General features: G+C 39.9%; 1 protein-coding gene across 4 annotated transcripts; it reads right to left on the bottom strand.

Annotated features, from left to right (window-relative positions):
* Positions 1 to 16,866: 16,866 nt before the first annotated feature.
* LOC121768090 lies at positions 16,867 to 17,984 on the bottom strand. 4 transcript variants are annotated; one of them, XR_006043281.1, is made up of 4 exons: positions 17,864 to 17,984; positions 17,579 to 17,656; positions 17,187 to 17,467; positions 16,867 to 16,992 (listed from the first exon to the last, which is right to left on the bottom strand). XR_006043281.1 is itself a non-coding variant. In XM_042164445.1 (3 exons), the coding sequence occupies exons 1-3, from the start codon at positions 17,953 to 17,955 to the stop codon at positions 17,353 to 17,355; spliced, it is 312 nt and encodes a 103-aa protein (XP_042020379.1). In that variant the 5' UTR covers positions 17,956 to 17,978; the 3' UTR covers positions 17,098 to 17,352. The 4 variants fall into 4 exon arrangements, 2 of the variants coding, with proteins under 2 accessions (XP_042020379.1, XP_042020378.1); XR_006043280.1 differs by lacking the exon at positions 16,867 to 16,992 and having other exon boundaries at positions 17,098 to 17,467; XM_042164445.1 differs by lacking the exon at positions 16,867 to 16,992 and having other exon boundaries at positions 17,098 to 17,506; positions 17,591 to 17,656; positions 17,864 to 17,978.
* Positions 17,985 to 19,254: the final 1,270 nt, after the last annotated feature.

Genomic DNA, 19,254 nt, shown 5'->3' on the forward strand with positions numbered 1-19,254 from the left:
GACCAATGTAGCGCCTGATGTCTCTGAGAGAAGACGCCCTTCAACCCTTACATGTTCCAGCGAAGAGCTTATGAAGATGATACGATCGTTGAACAAAGAGGTGGACCCTGCTTCGGCCCTAGCCCAAATTGAAGCCACTTCCCCACCTCCTACTACCGTGCAAAAAATCCATTCTATTCCACCACCTACCAGCGACCCTGAAATCCCGGAAACAAATAGCGAGGGAACAATGGAGCTAAACGAAGCCGAGAGAGGGGGAAATGAGAATGGTGGAAATAGTGGAGCAAGGAGAAGAAGTCGAGCAGCAGTTGCACGATTCTGGCCCGATTGAAGAAATGCCCGAGGAGATGGTAATTCATACTGAGAGAGAGGTGGAGGAAGTTGAGGTGAACACTGTGGAGCAGGGATTTGAGGGGGTTGTTACAATAGAGGCGGAACAACCATTGCTTACCGGGAAGGAGGTTAAAAAAAAATTAGCCGCAACAATGTCTGAAGCCGAAAAAATAGAGTTGGACGATACAACACATGAATTTGAGAAGGGCATGACGATTAATGTAGAGGAGAACCCTACTGAGAGGGTGGAGACAAACCCTGTTGAGGGTTTTGATACAAGCACAACTGTACCGGAGAACAGGGATGTGGTAATTGTAACTGATGAGGAGGATGAGACAGAGAAGGTGCCTCTCAGTGATAAGGCCGCCAATCCTTATTTATCAGCGGATGAGAGCCAGAGAAGAGACCTTAAGGAAGAGGTCTGAAGAGGAACAACCGAAGGAAGCACCTAGGCAGAGAGCAGGGGAGAATGTGGAGAGCCAAGCGAGATGTGCTGTGGGAGTTCCACATCGTAGAAGGAGACTCCTCATTGATGAGGAACCTGAAGAGGAGGAGGACGTTTTCTTCACACCCATGGACGCGCAACCTAGTTCTGGGCAGCCAGACCCGCCCGCTAAGGTAGAAGATAGTGAAAGAGAAAAGAGGGAGCGAAAGAGGAAGGGGAAAGCGATCGCGACCCCAGTGAAAAAGAAACCAAGTCAGCCGTCTATGACCTTGTCATTCAAGAAGGAAGACAAAGAGTTGAAGAAGAAGAGTGCGAAGCGTATGAGGCATTGAGGCTGGAGCGCTGCTCTAAAAGATGGAACGATGGGGTGAGGAGTGCATCCGAGCAGAGGCCTGAGATGGCCAGAGTGCAGTTCGAAAAGATGCATGTCCAGCTGGACAACGATTTGTTAGGGCGGATGATCACATTTGATGATCCCCAAACAATGAAGGAATGTGCAGCAAGGATAGGGTCGACCAAGAAAGCAAGGTCTGGAAAGCAGCTACACCAACTCTCCCTGGAGAAGCTACGAGGAGTAGAAGAATTCTTTTTGTACATAACGGGAATAGAATTTGATTGGCTTTTGGATTTGAGCATGCCAAAAATACCAATAGAATTAGCCCAAGAGTTCTTCACTTCTTTCCAATTCAAGCACACGACTGATGTAGGGGCATAATCTATTAGTTTCTGGTTTTTCATGAGAGAAATGAGGATGAGCATCAGAGAGTGGTCAGTAAGACTTGGCCTGTACACTGTGGACCAAGAAATTGAATGGATTAGGAGAGACATCGGTCTTCCCAAAGATATCCCAACCTTCAATCAACAAGCCGTCTGGGAAGAGATGGTTCCAAGGGGCACTGAAGCTTTTCAACCAACAACATCCAGAGCAGATTGCATCGAATACCCCATCCTCCATTTAGCCCAAGTCTTTTTAGGCTCAAATCTGTTAGCCCAAGCCAACACTGCCAACACCATTACAGAGGCGGAGTTATATTTTATGTGGTGTATGCTGGAACAGAGGAAAGTACATTTGAGATATTGGATTGCTCGGACCTGTCAATCTATCTCCAGCTGCGCCTCCCGAAATTTGAACTGCTGTCATGTGTTAGGGGAAATTTACACGAATTGTGTGGAAATGACTGTAGAGAGAAGGATACCCAGGATGACCTACTACCCTGCCCCGGAGCAGTTTGATATAAAATTCTTCAAGAATGTGGGCATCCTGGTACAGAAAGGTGGCAGATTTCGTTTCTATCAAGTAACTAAGCCAGCGTCGCAGTTGGAGAAGGTTGTTGAGGTTGCTGAGATTGCGCGGGTTGAAAAGAAAAAAAAGAAAAAGCAGATAGAGATGATTGAAGTTGAGAAGAGACAGGGGAAAGAACAGAGGAAAGAAACACAGAACAAAGCTGCTACACCTAGTACACCTGCTACACATGCTGAGCTCGTGGACCTAGTGTTACACCTGGACGAATGGAGGGCTAGGATCGAAGGGTTGTTGGAGAGAGTATCCAACAATTCCGATGAGCAAACGAAGATGTTGTCTGCCCACACGCAGTTGCTGACGGCCCAGACGAAGATGCAAGTGAACCAGCAAAGGGATATGAGGGCAGCAGTAGGCGCCCATCAGCAGATGGTGACCATGATGAGCAGGGCCTTCCATCCGCAGAGACAAGGCGCACCCTCATCCTTAACACAAGGCGCGGGCAACAGAAGGCAGCCTGGAAGAGATGAATCAGATCCCTGAAGCGCTGACTCCAGGAGGGATCAACCAAGGAAGTGACCACCCCATGACCAAGTACTTTGTTTTTAGATTTCTGTACGTATGTATCTGTTTTTCTTGGTTATCTTCATCACCCTTAGCCTGGTGCCCAGTCTAAGTGTGAGAAGTTTGTCTGTGTTTGGGTATTTTTCTTTGGTTAGTGTTGATGCCTTCTCCCACTTAGCCCGATGCTTGGTCTAAGTGTGAGAAGTTCATGTTTTTCTATATGGTTTCTATGTTTTGAGTGTTATAGTACTTACTACTCTTTTCCGCTTTATCATGCTAGCTTGAGGGCAAGCTAAGATAAAGTGAGAGGGAGGGAGTAGTGTGAAGTATGTGGACAGAAGCATAACTTGACTTAATTATGTTTACCTGTTGAACCTGTAATCATCTGAATCATTTAAGTGAAGCATGTCGAATCATGAATTGATCAGTTGATAGGTCAATTGGTAGGATAGTAAGTCATTTGACCTAAACAAGAACTGATCAACTTACTAAACTGAACTGATCAATCTAGACTAGACAGACTAAAAACTAAGGAATAACTGACTTGATCAACTAAACTAAGAACGGAAATGTACTTCTGCAAAAACAACTCGGGACTACTGACAACACTACACACTACTGAAAAGCTGTAAATTATGAAAAGGTGACAGGGACTGTGACTCTAACAAACTACGATCTTCTTTATCACTAAGCAACTAAATAAAAATACCCACGACAGATCTAAACAGAGCAATAAACATGAAAACGGAAATCAGACATATCAGGCATAGATCCATGTAAATTGGACGTAAAGAATACATATCTATAATATCTAGCCTAAACACATGCAAGTTAACGAACTAAAAACTTAGATCTAACTATGAGAAATCATAAGCAGGACAACAAGAAATCATCATAACAGAATCTAACTCAGAGATCAACAAATCAAAACAAGCATACATCGTAAACTCCATCTAGACTCAGATCTAAATTTGAACTACTAAATTATGCAGATCTAACTTCGAATCAGAACTGAACTAAAACTAAACGAAAGCAATTAAACCAGAGAACATCAGATCCAAAACAAGTTGCATTAAAAACTCCATTTAATAAACGATCTTCAATAAACACAACTAAAATAGAATTCTAAACTAAGATTTAAAGAGGGATTAACAACGGAAAGTAACTAGAGTAGCACCTAAGAGAAAAACATAAAAAAACAACTAGGCTTAGGAAAAGATAAACTAAAAATAGAGTAGAAATTGTTTTGCCCCTCGGGGTGTAAGGAAAACACAAATGATGAAAGACTTCTTGCAGATCCAGGTCCTTCCTTCCTTCACGAGGAAGAAGAGAGAAAAGTAGAGGTGGAACGATGACTCCGACTGCTACTAACTTCCTTGATCCATTGCTACGAGTAAAAGTGTGAAGTGTGGAATGCGGAGTGATTGAAGATGATGAGGGCCGAACTCCCGTCTGTGTGCACTCTCTCCACTATTTATAGGATGGCATTGGGCCTCAATCACTAGGGTAAGCTCATCATGTCTTGACATTAATGCCCTTGAGATGACATTTTTTCTTCTCTCTCATATGACTCATCATCTCTTGTGGTGAACTCCACTTGATCAACTTGTTGGCTAGGCAGGCACCATTGCGTGTCTACAAATGATCAACTTGTCTTCAGTTCTGGCCATTTTTCGCTTCTTTTCCAAGTTAATCAAGTTGTTCCTGCATTCTGCCACTTCAGCACTTTTTAGCCCCGACACACTTAAATTCACCACTTTGTGGCACATTATCACCCATGTTAGTGTAATAAACCCCTATAAAACCATGCTTGTAACGAGCCACATCAAGCTGCTTACACTTAAACCATGCTTGTCCTCAAGTATGAAAGAACAACAAGAAAATGGCAAGTTACATGCATAGGTCCCTGACCGACTCCTAGAAAACAAACCAAACTGACTCGACATATATTAACACAGACTGACACATAAAAGAGACACTTAAGCAAATATTTACATCTCCATGTTTGAAACTGACTCAACTTCTGACAATGTTCCCCACAAGCTTAAGGTCATTCCAAATATTTTGCAGTCTCAAATTCCTCCTTCCCCTTTTGTTTAATCTGATCAGCCCATCAGTTCGTCAAGATAGGCCCTACTCTAGCCAACTGTTGGATTCACTCGGACACTCATTTCTCACTAGAGATGTTAGGACCATTAACCCATTAACTATTCATTCTTGCGGCGGTGCCCCACTTCCTTGAGCATGCGAATGCTCTCCGCCCTCATGGTATTGATCAATGGCGTCGAAGGCGGAGTCCTCCTCCGTGTCGAAGATGGGGGTGTGCAATGACATGTTTCTCTTCTTGAACTCCCCTTGAATGGGGTTAGCCTCAATGGCTCTTCAGTGGGCGACGATGTCGAGCTTCCAATTGGCCTTGTTGTCCCAAGTGTTGACCTTATTCAAATATGGGATTGGAACGGGAAAGTGATGTCGCTCCACTTGGAGAAAGAAAGCTTGGCCATTTGAGTCGGTCTTCAAAAGCCCACCCATGTCCGGTGTGAAGTCCGTGGTCGGGATGCCAAGGTGTTCGGCAATCGCCGTGATCAAGCCCCAGCAACAAATAGTACTCCCGTCCTTCTTCGAGATGCGGTCGACATAGATGGTGAAGAGGATCCCAAAGTTGATCCCCTTCTTGTTGAGGAGACTCTACATCACGTCCAATTCGGTTTGGGAGATGCTTCCACTGTCGATTCGAGCAAACATCAATAAAGTCATTGCCCGGTGGAGATAACTTAGGACGGGGTTGCGGATGGAGGAAGACTTGGCATAATCAGGGATGAAGTCCCCCCTCGATAGTCATGGCACCCCAAACATCGGAGTAGTTGTACTCCACTTCCTCGCATAGAGCCTCGATGGAGAAGGAATGGTTGCGGTTGCCAAGGCGGAAATCTATTGTCTCGGGGATGTGGAAACGACGGTTTTTGTGCACCTTGAGGGTGCTAAGAAACTCGAGGGTGAGTCTCCTATAGGACGGCCACCTCCCTTGGAACATGTGGCTCAAGCCATTCTCGTTCGTAACGTTGCACAATGCCAAAAAATCTTCAATAATCCCCAATGTGGCGAGAGGAAGCTCGTGAGGGTATCGAGAAGGCATCGTGTCTCTAGCTGAAACCTTCTTCCTCATAGCCTTGTGGTCATCCAACGAAAGGCTAATTCCATAGCTCTTCGCGTTTTCGGGCTTTCCTCTTATTGTCATCTTTCTACAAAGAAAACCAAGCTCTTAGAAGAGCACCAAACAGATAGACAAACATGGGTTTCCCCCAAACATGCACTTAACCAAACATATATCAAGAATCAACAAAGAAGTGCAAGTTTGTATAAAATATGTGTTCTAAAGTGTATCATGGGAGCATGTAAATCAATACCAACACAAAATAACTACAACAATCCATCCCCCAACGTGAATTAATCCCCCATGCAGAGACGTAGGCATGCACAAACCGAACCGGACAGCCGGTTCATGAACCGGAACCGGAACCGAAATCGGCGGCGGCGGTTCAAGCGGGCCGGTTCAGGTTCGGAAATATCACGAACCGTAACCGGCGGTTCACCGGTTCGAACTGCCGGTTCAATAAAATTTTTTTAAAAAATTATTATTTATAAAATCAATTTTTTATATAAAAATCAATTTTCTCAAATAAATAAATACAATAATTTCATAATAGCCCATATTTATTTGTTGTGCCTATGATTCTAAAAAACCATTCTTGGTTGTTTCTCTTTTATAGAGTCATCCTTGAATATTTTGTGTTTCACTTTCGATGTGGGACAAAACATGTTGAAGTATTTTCTTTTATAACTACATGTTTAGATCATTCATTCATCTTTGTGCAATGTGGGATACAATACTTTTATTGTTTTCTGCTTTTCTTTATTTTTTACTACATTTTATTATTCACTAACTTTATCTTTATTTTTGTTATGATTCTTTTTCTAAGACAAATTTATACATAATAATAGCATCAACTAGAATAGTTTAATTAAATTTGAATGTTGCATGTTGCTAATAATTTGTATATTTATAGAATCTGGACGTGTTCAAATAATTGGATTTAAATGTAAGTATGTTGTTAATTTTTCTCAATATATTGATTAAAATGTGAAAAAAATAACAATTAATATAATTGGTATAATAATGATAAAAATAGATAACTAAAGAATGATTTGTTTAGTGGTATAATATAGTTTATATATTTGTAGTAGACTAATAGTATGATTTTGTATAATAGTTGTTATTCTAATAGATGTAGTATAATTTATATAAATAAAATTATTATTTGTGAATATATTCTTGATAGATAAGAATAAACAATTATTGAGTAATATGATTTGTATATAGATAAATAATTATTCATATTATAGTTATCACTAGATTAATACAATTTGTATAATAGTTATTCTCTTAATGTGTATAAATTATAATTGTATTTATTAGTTAATATACACATCAACTTATACACAAACAAATCGATAATGATAAAGAATTAAAGAAAAATACTTTATATAATTATATTTGTTGTTAAGTTATAATAATAGAAGATAGTTAAGATATAAACTAATATAAACAAAGATGATGGAGATGTATCATGTAGTTATAAATAAGGAGTTTTATCCCACATTGAAAGAAAAAGCAACACATCCAAGAACATGTAGCTATAAAAGAGAATCATCCAATACACTTTCTTTCAACCCAAAAGCTTAAGTCCAACATTAAGTGTAAATTGTAACTTATAATTTGTGACTTGTGACTTGTAGTCTCGTTGAAATAAACACTAAAACGAGAAGAAATGCAAAAAATAAAAAATAAAAAATTACGAACCGTCGAACTGGCCCGGAACCGACGGTTCAGGCTAAAAACGGCGGTTTTGAACCGCCTCGTGAACCAGCGGTTTTTGAACCGGAATCGGAACCGCTGGGACCCTTGGCGGGCCGATTCCGATTCATGCGAATGATGAACCGTGAACCGCCGGTTTATGAACCGGAACCGGCGGTTTCCGACCCGTGTGCATGCCTACAGAGACATCACAAAACAACAACCTCTATAATCTACACATGTATTGCAATTAATGGAAGTGATAATAGCCTCACAATGCTATGAATATGATTGCAATTTATAAACAATGAAGAATAAGAGGGAATTCACCAACAAAAACCAACAATTCACCACCCTACTCAAAAATCTAGCCATTAAAAATAAGTAAAAACATCATCACACTCATCCCCCATACTAAAACATGCTTTTCCTTCAAACAATTCATCAATAGAGAGCAAAATCCATGAAAGAATTGAAACTAAACTCAGAGATTAAAGTTAGGATTCATACCTTGTGTTGGAGCGAATTCGACGATGAAAACTTGAAAATTGAGATGCAATAGATGAATGAGAGTGTGAGTGTGTGGAATTGATGAAGAATTTGAGTTGGGGTCGTGTGCAAGAGAGAGTATAGAGAAAAAATGATGAAAAGAATGAGAACATACCTTATAAATAGGCAGTTTCGCGTCACTGCCTCTCGCGCAGCGACCGCTGCAGGTGTTCTGAAAAACGGCACGCTCTCCCTGGCCGCTGCGGCCTGTACAGCGACCGTTGCGGCCCGCCATAGGCCCGCCCTAGTGCTCGGCCATGTATCTGCACACTTGTAGATGAGTAGCGACCGCTGTGGATTGTGCAGCGGCTGCTTCGATTTTTTTAATGTGCAAAAATGCACGAAAATTGCAGAAAAATGAAAATAACGAAAAAGAAGGAAAGGAACAAATTGGGTTACCTCCCAACAAGCGCTTTTGTTTTAAGTCGTTGGCTTGCCTTGAAGTGACCCAACTAGGTGGGCGAATCGACGACCCTTGTACTGAAAACCGCGAATCGGACCAATTTAGTGCCCAACCTTTTCCACCATTTGTATTTTCCTTTCGCAGTCGTGATCATATTGATTTCGAGGTCGACTTGTGGTTGAGTTTTCTTCTTTTTCCTCCTTTTTGATTTTTCTTGCGACGGAACCTTAGGAGGATTAGGCTTGCCCTTTTTGGGAGCTTGAGGCTAAGCATTAACAACAAAAATAGAAGGGTTAGAAAGATCTTCCCCTCTTTTTGGTCCCTTAGGCTTTGTTGTGTCGGTCATCATGACCACCCTGCATTCATACTCCATTTTGTTCTTTGCGCCTCTTCATACTTGAGCATTGCGCTCTCTATCTTGTAGGTGGACTTGCTAACATTGTCGCTAAGCGTGATCTCTCCCCTGCCTACATCAATAAGAGCTTTGCTTGTGACTAGAAAATCTCTGCCTAGGATTAGAGGTACATTTTTATTTACTTTCATATCAATCACAAAGAAATCGGCAAGGAAAATAAAATCATCTACCTTTACCAACACATCCTCGATCATGCCCACCGCATTGATTGCAGAGTTATTGGCCAACCTTATAATCACATCTAAAGTTTTGAGTGGTCCGATGTTGAGCTTTTTATAGTACTTCAATAGCATGATATTTATGCTTGCTCCAAGATCACAGAGAGCCTTGTCCACCTTTCCTTGCCCGATTGAGCACCTAATGATGAATTGACCGGGATCCCTTTGCTTCACAGCCTTCTCCCTTTGTATGATTTCGCTGCAGTGATGAGGTAACTTAAGGTCGGCTTTTGTAGGCTTCTTCTTCTTTAGCACGACCTCCCTTAGTAGCTTTGCATACCTAGGTATTTCCTGCAACGATTCTACAAGAGGAATATTAGTATGGACCTTATAAAACATGTTTAAAAAGTGTCTGAACTGCTCTTCAAGATTAAACTTCCTCTTTGGCTGGAAAGGGAGTATGATCCCATTGTGCCGCACGAGTCCATCCTTCACGGGTGTTTCTGCCTATTCGGTAGCGGCCCGCTGGGGGTCGGGCAGACCCCAGAATTTACCCTGGAGTTGCTGACTTTGCCCGTGTTCTGCTTTGCAACCCACTTTTTGTTGATATCGGTCATTCGTGCTGCTGCCTTTGCCTTGTCCTCCTCTATCTTTTGTTGGACTTGGTCCATTTGATTTTTGATGTTGGTGACGGCGGTAGCAATGGTGTTGATTCCGGCCTCGAGGTTGTTCAACCTTGCTTCAATGACCCCAATCTTTGTGTCATTGGTCTTTCTATCTTGCACTAGCACCTCCAAGATCTTCATGATCCCTTGATCATACTTCTACTCCTTCTTCACGGGCTCAACTACCCCACCTTTGTTTACATTAAATCCTGCAGGGGGTTGCAAGAAATTGTTGTTAGAATATGAAAGATTGGGATGAGGACGGTCCCCATTACAATTATTAAAATTACCGCCCCCTTGGCCAGGGCGATAAATGTTGTTGTTACAAGGCCTATTGGGACCGCCTCCTTGTTGCACATAGTTGACATCCTCGGTGGGAGCGGGAGAAATGTTGGGTTTGATGACTGCAATGATGGAGATCGGCGGAACTGGATCCTCTCTTCTTGACGTATTCATTTGATCAACTTGCACTTTAAGCTCGGCCAACTCTTTAGCAAGAGGATTCTCTTCGGCTGCGTTGATGGCAGCTATCCTTCGCGAGCTATGTCTCTCCTTCGACCACACTCTGCTGTTAGTGGCAAACTCCCTAATCATCGCCAAGGCTTCCGGTCCACTCTTCCGCATAAATCCTTCGTTTGCCCCTGAATCCAACATAGCACAGATTTGTTCATTGAAACCATTGTAAGGTATGCCTACCTGATGGTCCACGGTGAAACCGTGGTTAGGGCATTTGCGGAGGAGGCCTTTGAAACGAGCAACGGCCTCGTAGAGAGGCTCGTCGGGGCCTTGAATGAACTGGAATATTTCGCTCTTCAATTTCAGAATGGTGCCCGGCGGATAGTACTTATCGAGGAATGCTGCCACTATATCCTTCCACGTCGAGACTTGCTCTGTAGGTAAACACTCAAACCACTATTTAGCAGAATCTGTTAATGAAAATGGAATGAGTCTTACCCTAATGGCGTCGTCGTCTACACCATTCAATTTCAGCGTGTTTGCAATCTCCACGAACTTTGAGAGGTGGCGGTTTGCATCTTCTGTAGCACCCGCAAAAAGATGTTCCTCCACCCTTTGTATAAGGGGTATTCGCAGCTCGAAATTATTAGCATCTACACGAGGGCCTTCGGGAAATGTGATCATGTTCCTGTGATTAAACATATGCATAACAGGAACAATCTCCTTGTTTTTCTTTTCTTTGGCCTCTCGAGTAATCTTCTCGTCCATCAACTGCTTTACTTTGGCTTGTAGCCTTTCCAACTCAACTCTAGTCTCGTCCTCCATTGTGTTTCGATCACTTCTTATTCTCTTACGTGTCCTTTCAAGTTCGAGATCGAGCGGCTCTAAGATGTCCTTCCCAGAACGCGTTCCCATACACTACCTGAAGGGGACAAAAACAAAAATTAAACTAAAAATTTAAAAACAGAAAGCAATTAAAATCCAAATTAGAAAATTCATTCGTTTGAAGATAGCAATCACGAAGTGAATGTATTCCCCGGCAACGACGCCAAAAACTTGATGCACTTTTTATTAGCACTAAATAAACCTGCAAGTATACAGATTATATAACATTTTCTACTAAACAGAGAAATATCAGAGTGGTTGCCACTTGATGCTTATGGGGAAATGACATAGGGTAGTAAGGACTAAAGGAAATAGGAGTAACCAGTTGAGCTTAATTCTTTCGAATATACTAGACCTGCCTCATTGGAAAGGCACCCCTTAGTTAGCAAACTTGAGCCTATACAGAAATTTTCCATCTTTTGAAGCCAAACTTTCATGTCATGTGAACAAGAGGGTAGGGGTGGAACAACTCACCAATTGGGTAGGAGATAGGTTGTGAAACAGGGGAATATAAGGTAAAAAGTTAGGAAACAAAACGGGCAGGAAAATCTGCATTACAACCGAAATATTAAGGAACTGTTCTGTGTCAGTAGAACTCAAGGCATCAGTGGTATGACGAAAATGAATGAGTGAATGGTCCTAACGTTTCTGGTAAGGAATGAGTGACCGAGTGAATCCAACAATTGGAAAAAAATAGAGGCTATCTTAACGAAATGACAAACTGACAAGATAGAAGGAGGGAGGGGAAGGAATCTGAGACTGTAGACGATTGGATTGACCTTAAACTTGTGGGGACGACCGCTGAAAGTTAAACCAGTTTATACATCTATGTGTTGTTTCATGTTTTTCCTTACGTGTGTCTGCATGTCTGTTCCTCTTTGTCCAAAGTTGCTTGAGTCTAAGTCTAGGAGTTTGATAGTATTTCTTTTCTTTAGAGTCGGTCAATTGATAACCATGCATCAAAATTTACCTTATTTCTTTTTTCTTGTCTTTTATACTTGATGACAAATATGGTTTAATTGTGAGCAGTTTGATAAGGCTCATTTCATGCATTGATTATGGGGTGAATTTCTGTAATTTCAATGAACAACATGTGTTTATAAGTTTAGGTGCGTAGAAAATCTGTTGGACCCAGGAAACAGATACAAATCGACCGGGTAGATGAAATTAAAGAAGATTTGAAGTGAAGTACGCCAATTCGCCAAACCGATCTAGGAGGATCATGGAAGCGATGGCAGGAGCAGATGTGAAGCGAAGAGCATCTTTTGAAGGATCTTTTTCGAAGGGCACAAGTGTCAAATCAGCAAAGAAATGCACGCTAAGGGTCCGAGCCACTGCTATAAAAAAGGGACAACCATCATAAGAAGAGGCAGCTCCAATTTTAGTCTTCGTTCTTAGCTCACTCCACTCCATAGCTCACTTCACTTATATTTTTCTCTGCGCACTTGGGAAATGGGTTGATATTCTGGGACCGTGGTGGTTTCTGTCTTGTTTTACCCATGTAACACCGTCCTATGGGGGTGAAGATACAATCTATTTCAATTTCTATTGTGTTTACATCGTGAACTTAACTGTCTTTGAAGCTCGACGCTGGTTACTTGAGTTTTGAACTTGATTATGATATTATGGAAATTTCAGTTTGTGTCTCATTTGATTTTGATGTATTGATGTTTGGTTTTTACTGATTTGGATGCATTTAGCAATTGATCGGAGTTTAGGTTTGGAATCACCGAATTCGAGTTAGATTTTTGTGGATCTGAAGGAAGTAGGATGAGTTTGACGGTGGTGATGTTGCGATTGTTGGGGTTTGTATACTAAAAGATGCTTCGAGCGTACATGCCTTTGTATAGTCAGCTCATGCATGTATACAAGAAACGCCACATCCACTTGTTCTAATTATGAGAATAAATAATATAATATAATGGTTTATTATTGAAAGTAGCTTAAAGTAGTGGAATACGATGACTTTAATATGTTCTCCAGTAGGGGACTTGACCAAATCTAGTAAGCAGAAAAACGAGTTCACAACCTAGATAGGCCTTGGCTACCTATTGGTATGGTTGCAGTGTTTGTGATAATTCTCTCTTACCTAAAAAGAGATTAGTAACACTGGTGTGGTAAAGCATTGAAAGGATCTAATACGAAATGTATTCTTTATTGCTATCTACTGAAAGCATATATTGCAGAAAGTTTAGTATTTTCTAGTCTATGAAATAATATTAATATTGTTTATTTAATCAGACGCCACTTTGACTTATCAATATGAGAGTGTTTTTCGCAACTCAAACATGATATCTTGGGTGGTAGTAGTTGAATAACATGAAAGTATTGGAATATTATTTCATAGAATTCGCGTGCCTAGTGTGGTATGATTTCATCCTCAAGAGGTGTTTGAAAAAGAAATTTATTATTCAGAAATCTGCGCAATTTGAATTTTATTCCATGAATAATAAATAAAGTTTCAAACTAGAAAAACCCTTTGGAGAATTAATTTAATTCAACTCACATAGTAGACAAAGAATTAAATTGATGGATTCAGATAATCTTTAACGCGGGAAATATTGTAAAATAAAATGGAACCCAAGTTCTTCGTAATTTGGTGATTTAGATGTGAGTGCAATACTATTCTTTAGTGGAACAAAATAATATTCCATTAAAAATATATTAAACCATGGGTTAATTGATAAAATTAGATATTTATCTAATGGGTGAGCCCAACCTCTAATCACTCCATGGATCCTCATTCTAGCCCAACAAGTCTATCTTATAAATAGAGAATGAGATGGGAAACCATAGCACACATTACGCAATTCACATCACATTTCTCCTAACCCTAGCCGCCATCATAGACGTTCTCTCTCTCCCTCTTTACCTCGGTTTTCATGCCTTGCACGAGGAAGAATAGGGTTTTGGTTTTTGTTCTTGTTCTATCATATTTCATAGGATTAGATCAAGATAATCTCGTGTTTTGTGTGGTTTTCCCAATATCTCATTTCACCATTACTGATTCTTCAAGATCCGCCCACCCGGATGAATAATCAAGGACATGGGAATAGAATGGAAGATTCGTGGTCGAGAAATCATGGATTGCCGGGAGATTCAGCAAGCAACGTCAATCCTTCAATGGATCAAGAGGTAACAATCAGATCTACATCAAATAAAATATTTGCGTGTAATTTTGATGTGTTTTCTATAGATCGAGATTAATTGCATGAAAATTAGATTTAATCACATAGTCACCTAAATAGATCCGTAAGGACGTGTTTATTTTCCGTGTCTTCCGCTGCGGTAACCCCAACAGCGATCTGGTTCAATTGTGTTGAATTGCGTTGAAATTGAGTTGAAATTGATGGATCTGAATGTCTCTGTGTCAATTCTGCATGATTATAGCTTCTTATTATTTGTTTTCGATTCTACTCGACCTAGTAGATTAAATCTGGTAGTTTTCTGTTTAATCATCATGTTTAAGTTTAGATATGAGGTTGCTCTGTTTTAATGGTGTTTTGATGCTCTGTTTCATGTAAGTTTGCGTTAGTTTTCTGAAGAAAATGAAGTCAGTTGGAAGTTAGGGATCAGACCTGCATTGTTGAAGTGTTTGTTTACTTTTTGCATCTTTTTCTGTCACCGAAGTTAGTTAAGGAATTTGGTCCCCACTAGTTTTTGCATGCTTGTTTAGCCATTTTAGGAAATCCTAAACATGACCCGGTAGCTGTAGTAGTTAAAATTCCTCTAGTTAATTCCAAGTTTCTTAAGTCATGCATGCATACGTACGTTCCCTGTTTCCTAGGTCTAGTAGATAGAATAGTTTCTTTTCATTCCGTTGAGCCTAGTAGTTAAACTTAACCCATGAGTTGCGTGGCAACAACCAACAACATTACGAATACTTTCTAAACTCCTCCATCTCTGTGGGATCGATCATTACTTCTATATACTAGCTAATAGTATAATGAGTTAAGGTTTTGAAGTGGTTTGAGAGTGCACCCAACGACATTCCAGATAGGTTTACGATCTGCTAGACCCTGTGGTTTAGTAAATTCCCTAGACCTGTTTGCTTGCTATCTGTTTAAACTTCAGTGTGTGCGCTAAAACAATAAAATTTAAACCTCTGTAACTTCAATGATCTTAACTATTGTTGTAGTCTTTGATCCACGTTACAAGCTTCAGTTTGTGGATTTCTTTTATAAGAAGTTATATGGACCTGATTCCCATCAGTTTTTACTAGTCAAAGAGAAGTTGTTTACCTTATTTGATGAATATTGCAATATTTACGTGGATAATGTTGATCATGCTAGAAGTGGAAGTGCTACTGATAACAATGTGAATTGTGACTTCACAAATGCATATTCATTGACAACGGTGGAGGTAAGCTATTAACTTCTGATATATTTTATGAATTTTATTAGATTTTATGATATATTCATTTTTATTTTATTTGCATCTTAATTGCAGGAGTTTAACTCTTCGGGTGTTGAGTTCGGATTGAGCCAACAAAAATCACAGTTGGAGCTGTACATGGAGATGTCAAATCCAATCTTGATGTTCTTCATTATTGAAAAGGATCACAATTCAAGTATCCACATATTGCTTGCAAGGCTCATGATATTTTTGAGCATTCCGATAACTACAGTTGCTTCTGAATTTGTGTTTAGTGTTGGTTGAAGAGTTCCTGATCAATTCCGTAGTTCACTCAAGCCGAACACAGCAAAGGCGATCATATGCACTAGAGATTGGTTGTTTGGAAAAAAAGGCATTGCTTATTTTTTTAGTTCATGCTAAACTTATTATTATAATCATTTCATTAATTCTTTTTTCTTCTTTTGAAGTTATCAGTGAGACACCAATAAATGACTTAGCTGAAGACTTTTTAAATGTCGATAGGAAGCTCAAACAGCAAGCTCAACAGCCTCCACATCCACCACTTTTGCTACTTCTTGAAAGCTTCATAGGTTAGGCTTTATACTAGCTTAATATGTACAAGCCATATACAATACATTAATTGTCTCTTAATTAAATTATGTGTTGCAGATGCAAAGAGAATCTATCGGAGTTTGCTTCAATGACCAAGAAATTTAGAACAAAGAATGGTGTACTTTTTGTTGGATTTTGTTGGAATTTTGTTTGATTTTTTTGTTGCTATGAAGTATGAATCTATTGATGTTATTATTCATCAAATTAGATTGTGTAATCAGATTTTAGATTTTAGGTTTCTAATCAGATTCATAATGATTAGATTCATGGTTTTCTAATTTTTTTTTATCATGAATAGTTGTTATCGTGTTGTTATCAGGTTCTAACCATGTTATCAGGTCATGTAGTATTAGTGTCGTTATCGTGTCACTATCATGTCATGTTACCCAAGGTGGTTCGTGTCGGGTTTGTGACGTGTTCGAGTTTAAGGGTAGCAGGCCGTGTTCGTGTTCGTGTTCGTGTTTGAGATTTTCTTAACAGGTCGTGTTCGTGTTCGTGTTTGAGATTTTCTTAACAGGTCGTGTTCGTGATTATCCTTATTGGGTCATGTCGTTAACATGCTGACGACCAAACATGCATGATTTGCGACCTCTATCCTCGGCCATACCCAAGAAGACTTCAAGACGCTGAGGCTTGTCCGCAAATATATCACACAACTCATACCTCTGCTCACTTGTGAGTCCTGCAACGCCGCCATGTTTGTGATGTGTAGTCTGCCTTGCCTGTCCCAAATCAAACTCAATTCCAATTCTGGACGATATGACATCCAGCCGTTTGTTGGTCTCAGTGTGCATCTAACCAAAGAACTCAAGTAATGTTGCATCAGTGGATTGAGGTTTGTGTTTTGTCCTGGTCTTTGGTGGTGTGGGCTCACGCTGCTCACTCTGTCCCTTGTTTTTAGTCTGCTGACTGCCCGAAGTTGAATTCATAGGTGGATTAAACGATTGCTCAAAAAGGCCTCAACAATGCCTTCACATGTTATTTTCCAAAGATGACATTTCATTCCTCCCACAAAGGCCATGGTTTGAGGCGCATAAATTTGGCAATCTTATCAGCCTACAACATATGTTGACAGATGGGAAGATTGAGATACATTAATGAACCACATAACGGAATGGTCAAATAGACAATGATAAAAATGAACTACATATCACAGAATGATCAAATAATAAAATCTGATTTGCAGAACAATAAAAAAATCAATAAACCAAAATGAACTACACAACACGGAATCCTCAAATAACACTTACCGCCACAACCTGGGCCCACTGCACGTCGTTGCAGTCTATCTTATGGTTCCCGTCTGGATTGAATCCAACACCAGTCCTTGAAAGCATCATCCGGAGGTTATTGAAGTTATTCTTCCAAGCTGAGATCTTGGGGAGTACCCTTCAGGTTGGTATTGGGGAATTTCTTTCAAGGGTCGTCTTTGATGCGTTGGAGATAGCCGGTCCGGAAACCATTGTCTGATATTTCCATCCGCGTGCAGTCAATTCCATCAAAGAAGCAACCAATATCTCTTCCTCCCGGGCTGTCAACAAACGCCGAGTATAGTCCCCCTTTAGTGCTCCTTGTTAGGGAAATTTGAAAATTTAAGACAGTCGATAATATGATATATCCACGAACATAGTACTACTACTACCATTGAACTAACATTGTGCAGAGCTGTCGGTAATGCCAGAGCCCTCGTTGCGAAACACTTGAGACATTGATCCAACAACTACAGAAAAACAACATTCAGTAATCGGATTTCATAAATTCACACAACATACAATATAATGTAACCATCATCACCAACAATTACACCCCAACTACCCACATAGTACGAACACAATCCTGAACGACGACAATATAGTCCACATTGTTTTCCATCACAAGACTGATATGTATAAACCGCAGTTAATCAAATGGGGAAGAAAAACCATACCTGGACCTTGAGAGCTCGAATAGTCGGAAAATCGAATGGTATAAACACGCCAATTTTCCATGAAATATAGGTTGAAGTAGTGAATTCGACATCCCCGCCGTGTATTTTAGTGAATTCAAATGATTTCATTTGCTGGCAAAAATTTGGGAGTGGGGGGTTAAATTTGTCAATCCATAATTCGATTAGGTCAAAGTAAGCATTTGGGATTACTATTTGGGCCATATTTGAAATCAAATCTTGTATACTGAACCATGTGGCCCTGAATTATATATGTGTCTAATTCTCCCTCAATTCTCGAAAGATTTCAATTCTTGTAAATGTTAGAATTAGAATTCTTCTAAACTGAACACGCCCTTAGTCCATGAAGTTCTGCAGCTACTTTAGCATTAGTAGAATCAGATTGTGTTAACTACTTTTTTCTTTTCTTTTTGCCTTGTCTCTACCTATAGGTCGAGAACTAGTTGAATGTCCAGATGTAGGAGTTTCCGGATTTGAAGGGATAGTATACTCGCCAGATTCAGAAGTCTTTGTCCTCTTTGAGTTGCTACCATCATGTTCATAAGGAACATTTTTGTTGTCAGGAAATACCTGTGTTATATCATGAATACTCCACTTCGGATGTTTGCTCATAACTTCATTAAACACTATCAAATCATGAAATTTGTTGCCTCCTGCTGCTTGGTAGATGCTATGAGCTTCATTCTCAACATCTTGGTCGCTCATTCCACTCCTCCTTCGCGCGTTTGCTTCTCTGCAAGCAGCCAGCCACCCATTTGTTTGCATTTTCATTAAGTCGTTTCTATCGACACTTCATAGACTCCATGTTTCTTTTGTTAATTTAATCTGGATTTTCTGCTTGACTTACGTGATACAATTTATGTACACGTACCCATAGTGCATCTCCCTTCTGATTTTTATCATGCACACTATCTAAGCTTGCATAGACCCAAGAAGACATAAATGCTAAATCTTCTTTCACAACCCAACTTACATTTTTGAGCTCCTCTTATTTTTGTTTGCTTGTTGGGCTTCTCCGAACAAGTTGCGGGGGATATTTTCTGACGAGGGATTTTCAGTAGATGTAGGAATTTGGCTTAGATTTGGAGATAATTTAAGATTCTGTGAATACTCTTGATTTGAAAAAAAAATGGGGATTCTGATAAGGTGGTGCAAAATTTGGAAAATTTTACGAACTTAGATATTATGATGATTGTTGATAATTTTGGGAATTTTGATAGTTTGGGAAACAAGGGCGATAATTTGGATGATTTGGATCAATAAAACCAAATTTATCAAAACATGAATGAAAGGAAATTTAGTTTGCTTGTGATTAGTTCTACATGTTAAGTGGGATATATATAGAAAAATGAAGCACAGTATAGTAGTAAATA

Source organism: Salvia splendens, chromosome 15 (genome assembly GCF_004379255.2).
Source record: "Salvia splendens isolate huo1 chromosome 15, SspV2, whole genome shotgun sequence".
NCBI lineage: Eukaryota > Viridiplantae > Streptophyta > Magnoliopsida > Lamiales > Lamiaceae > Salvia > Salvia splendens.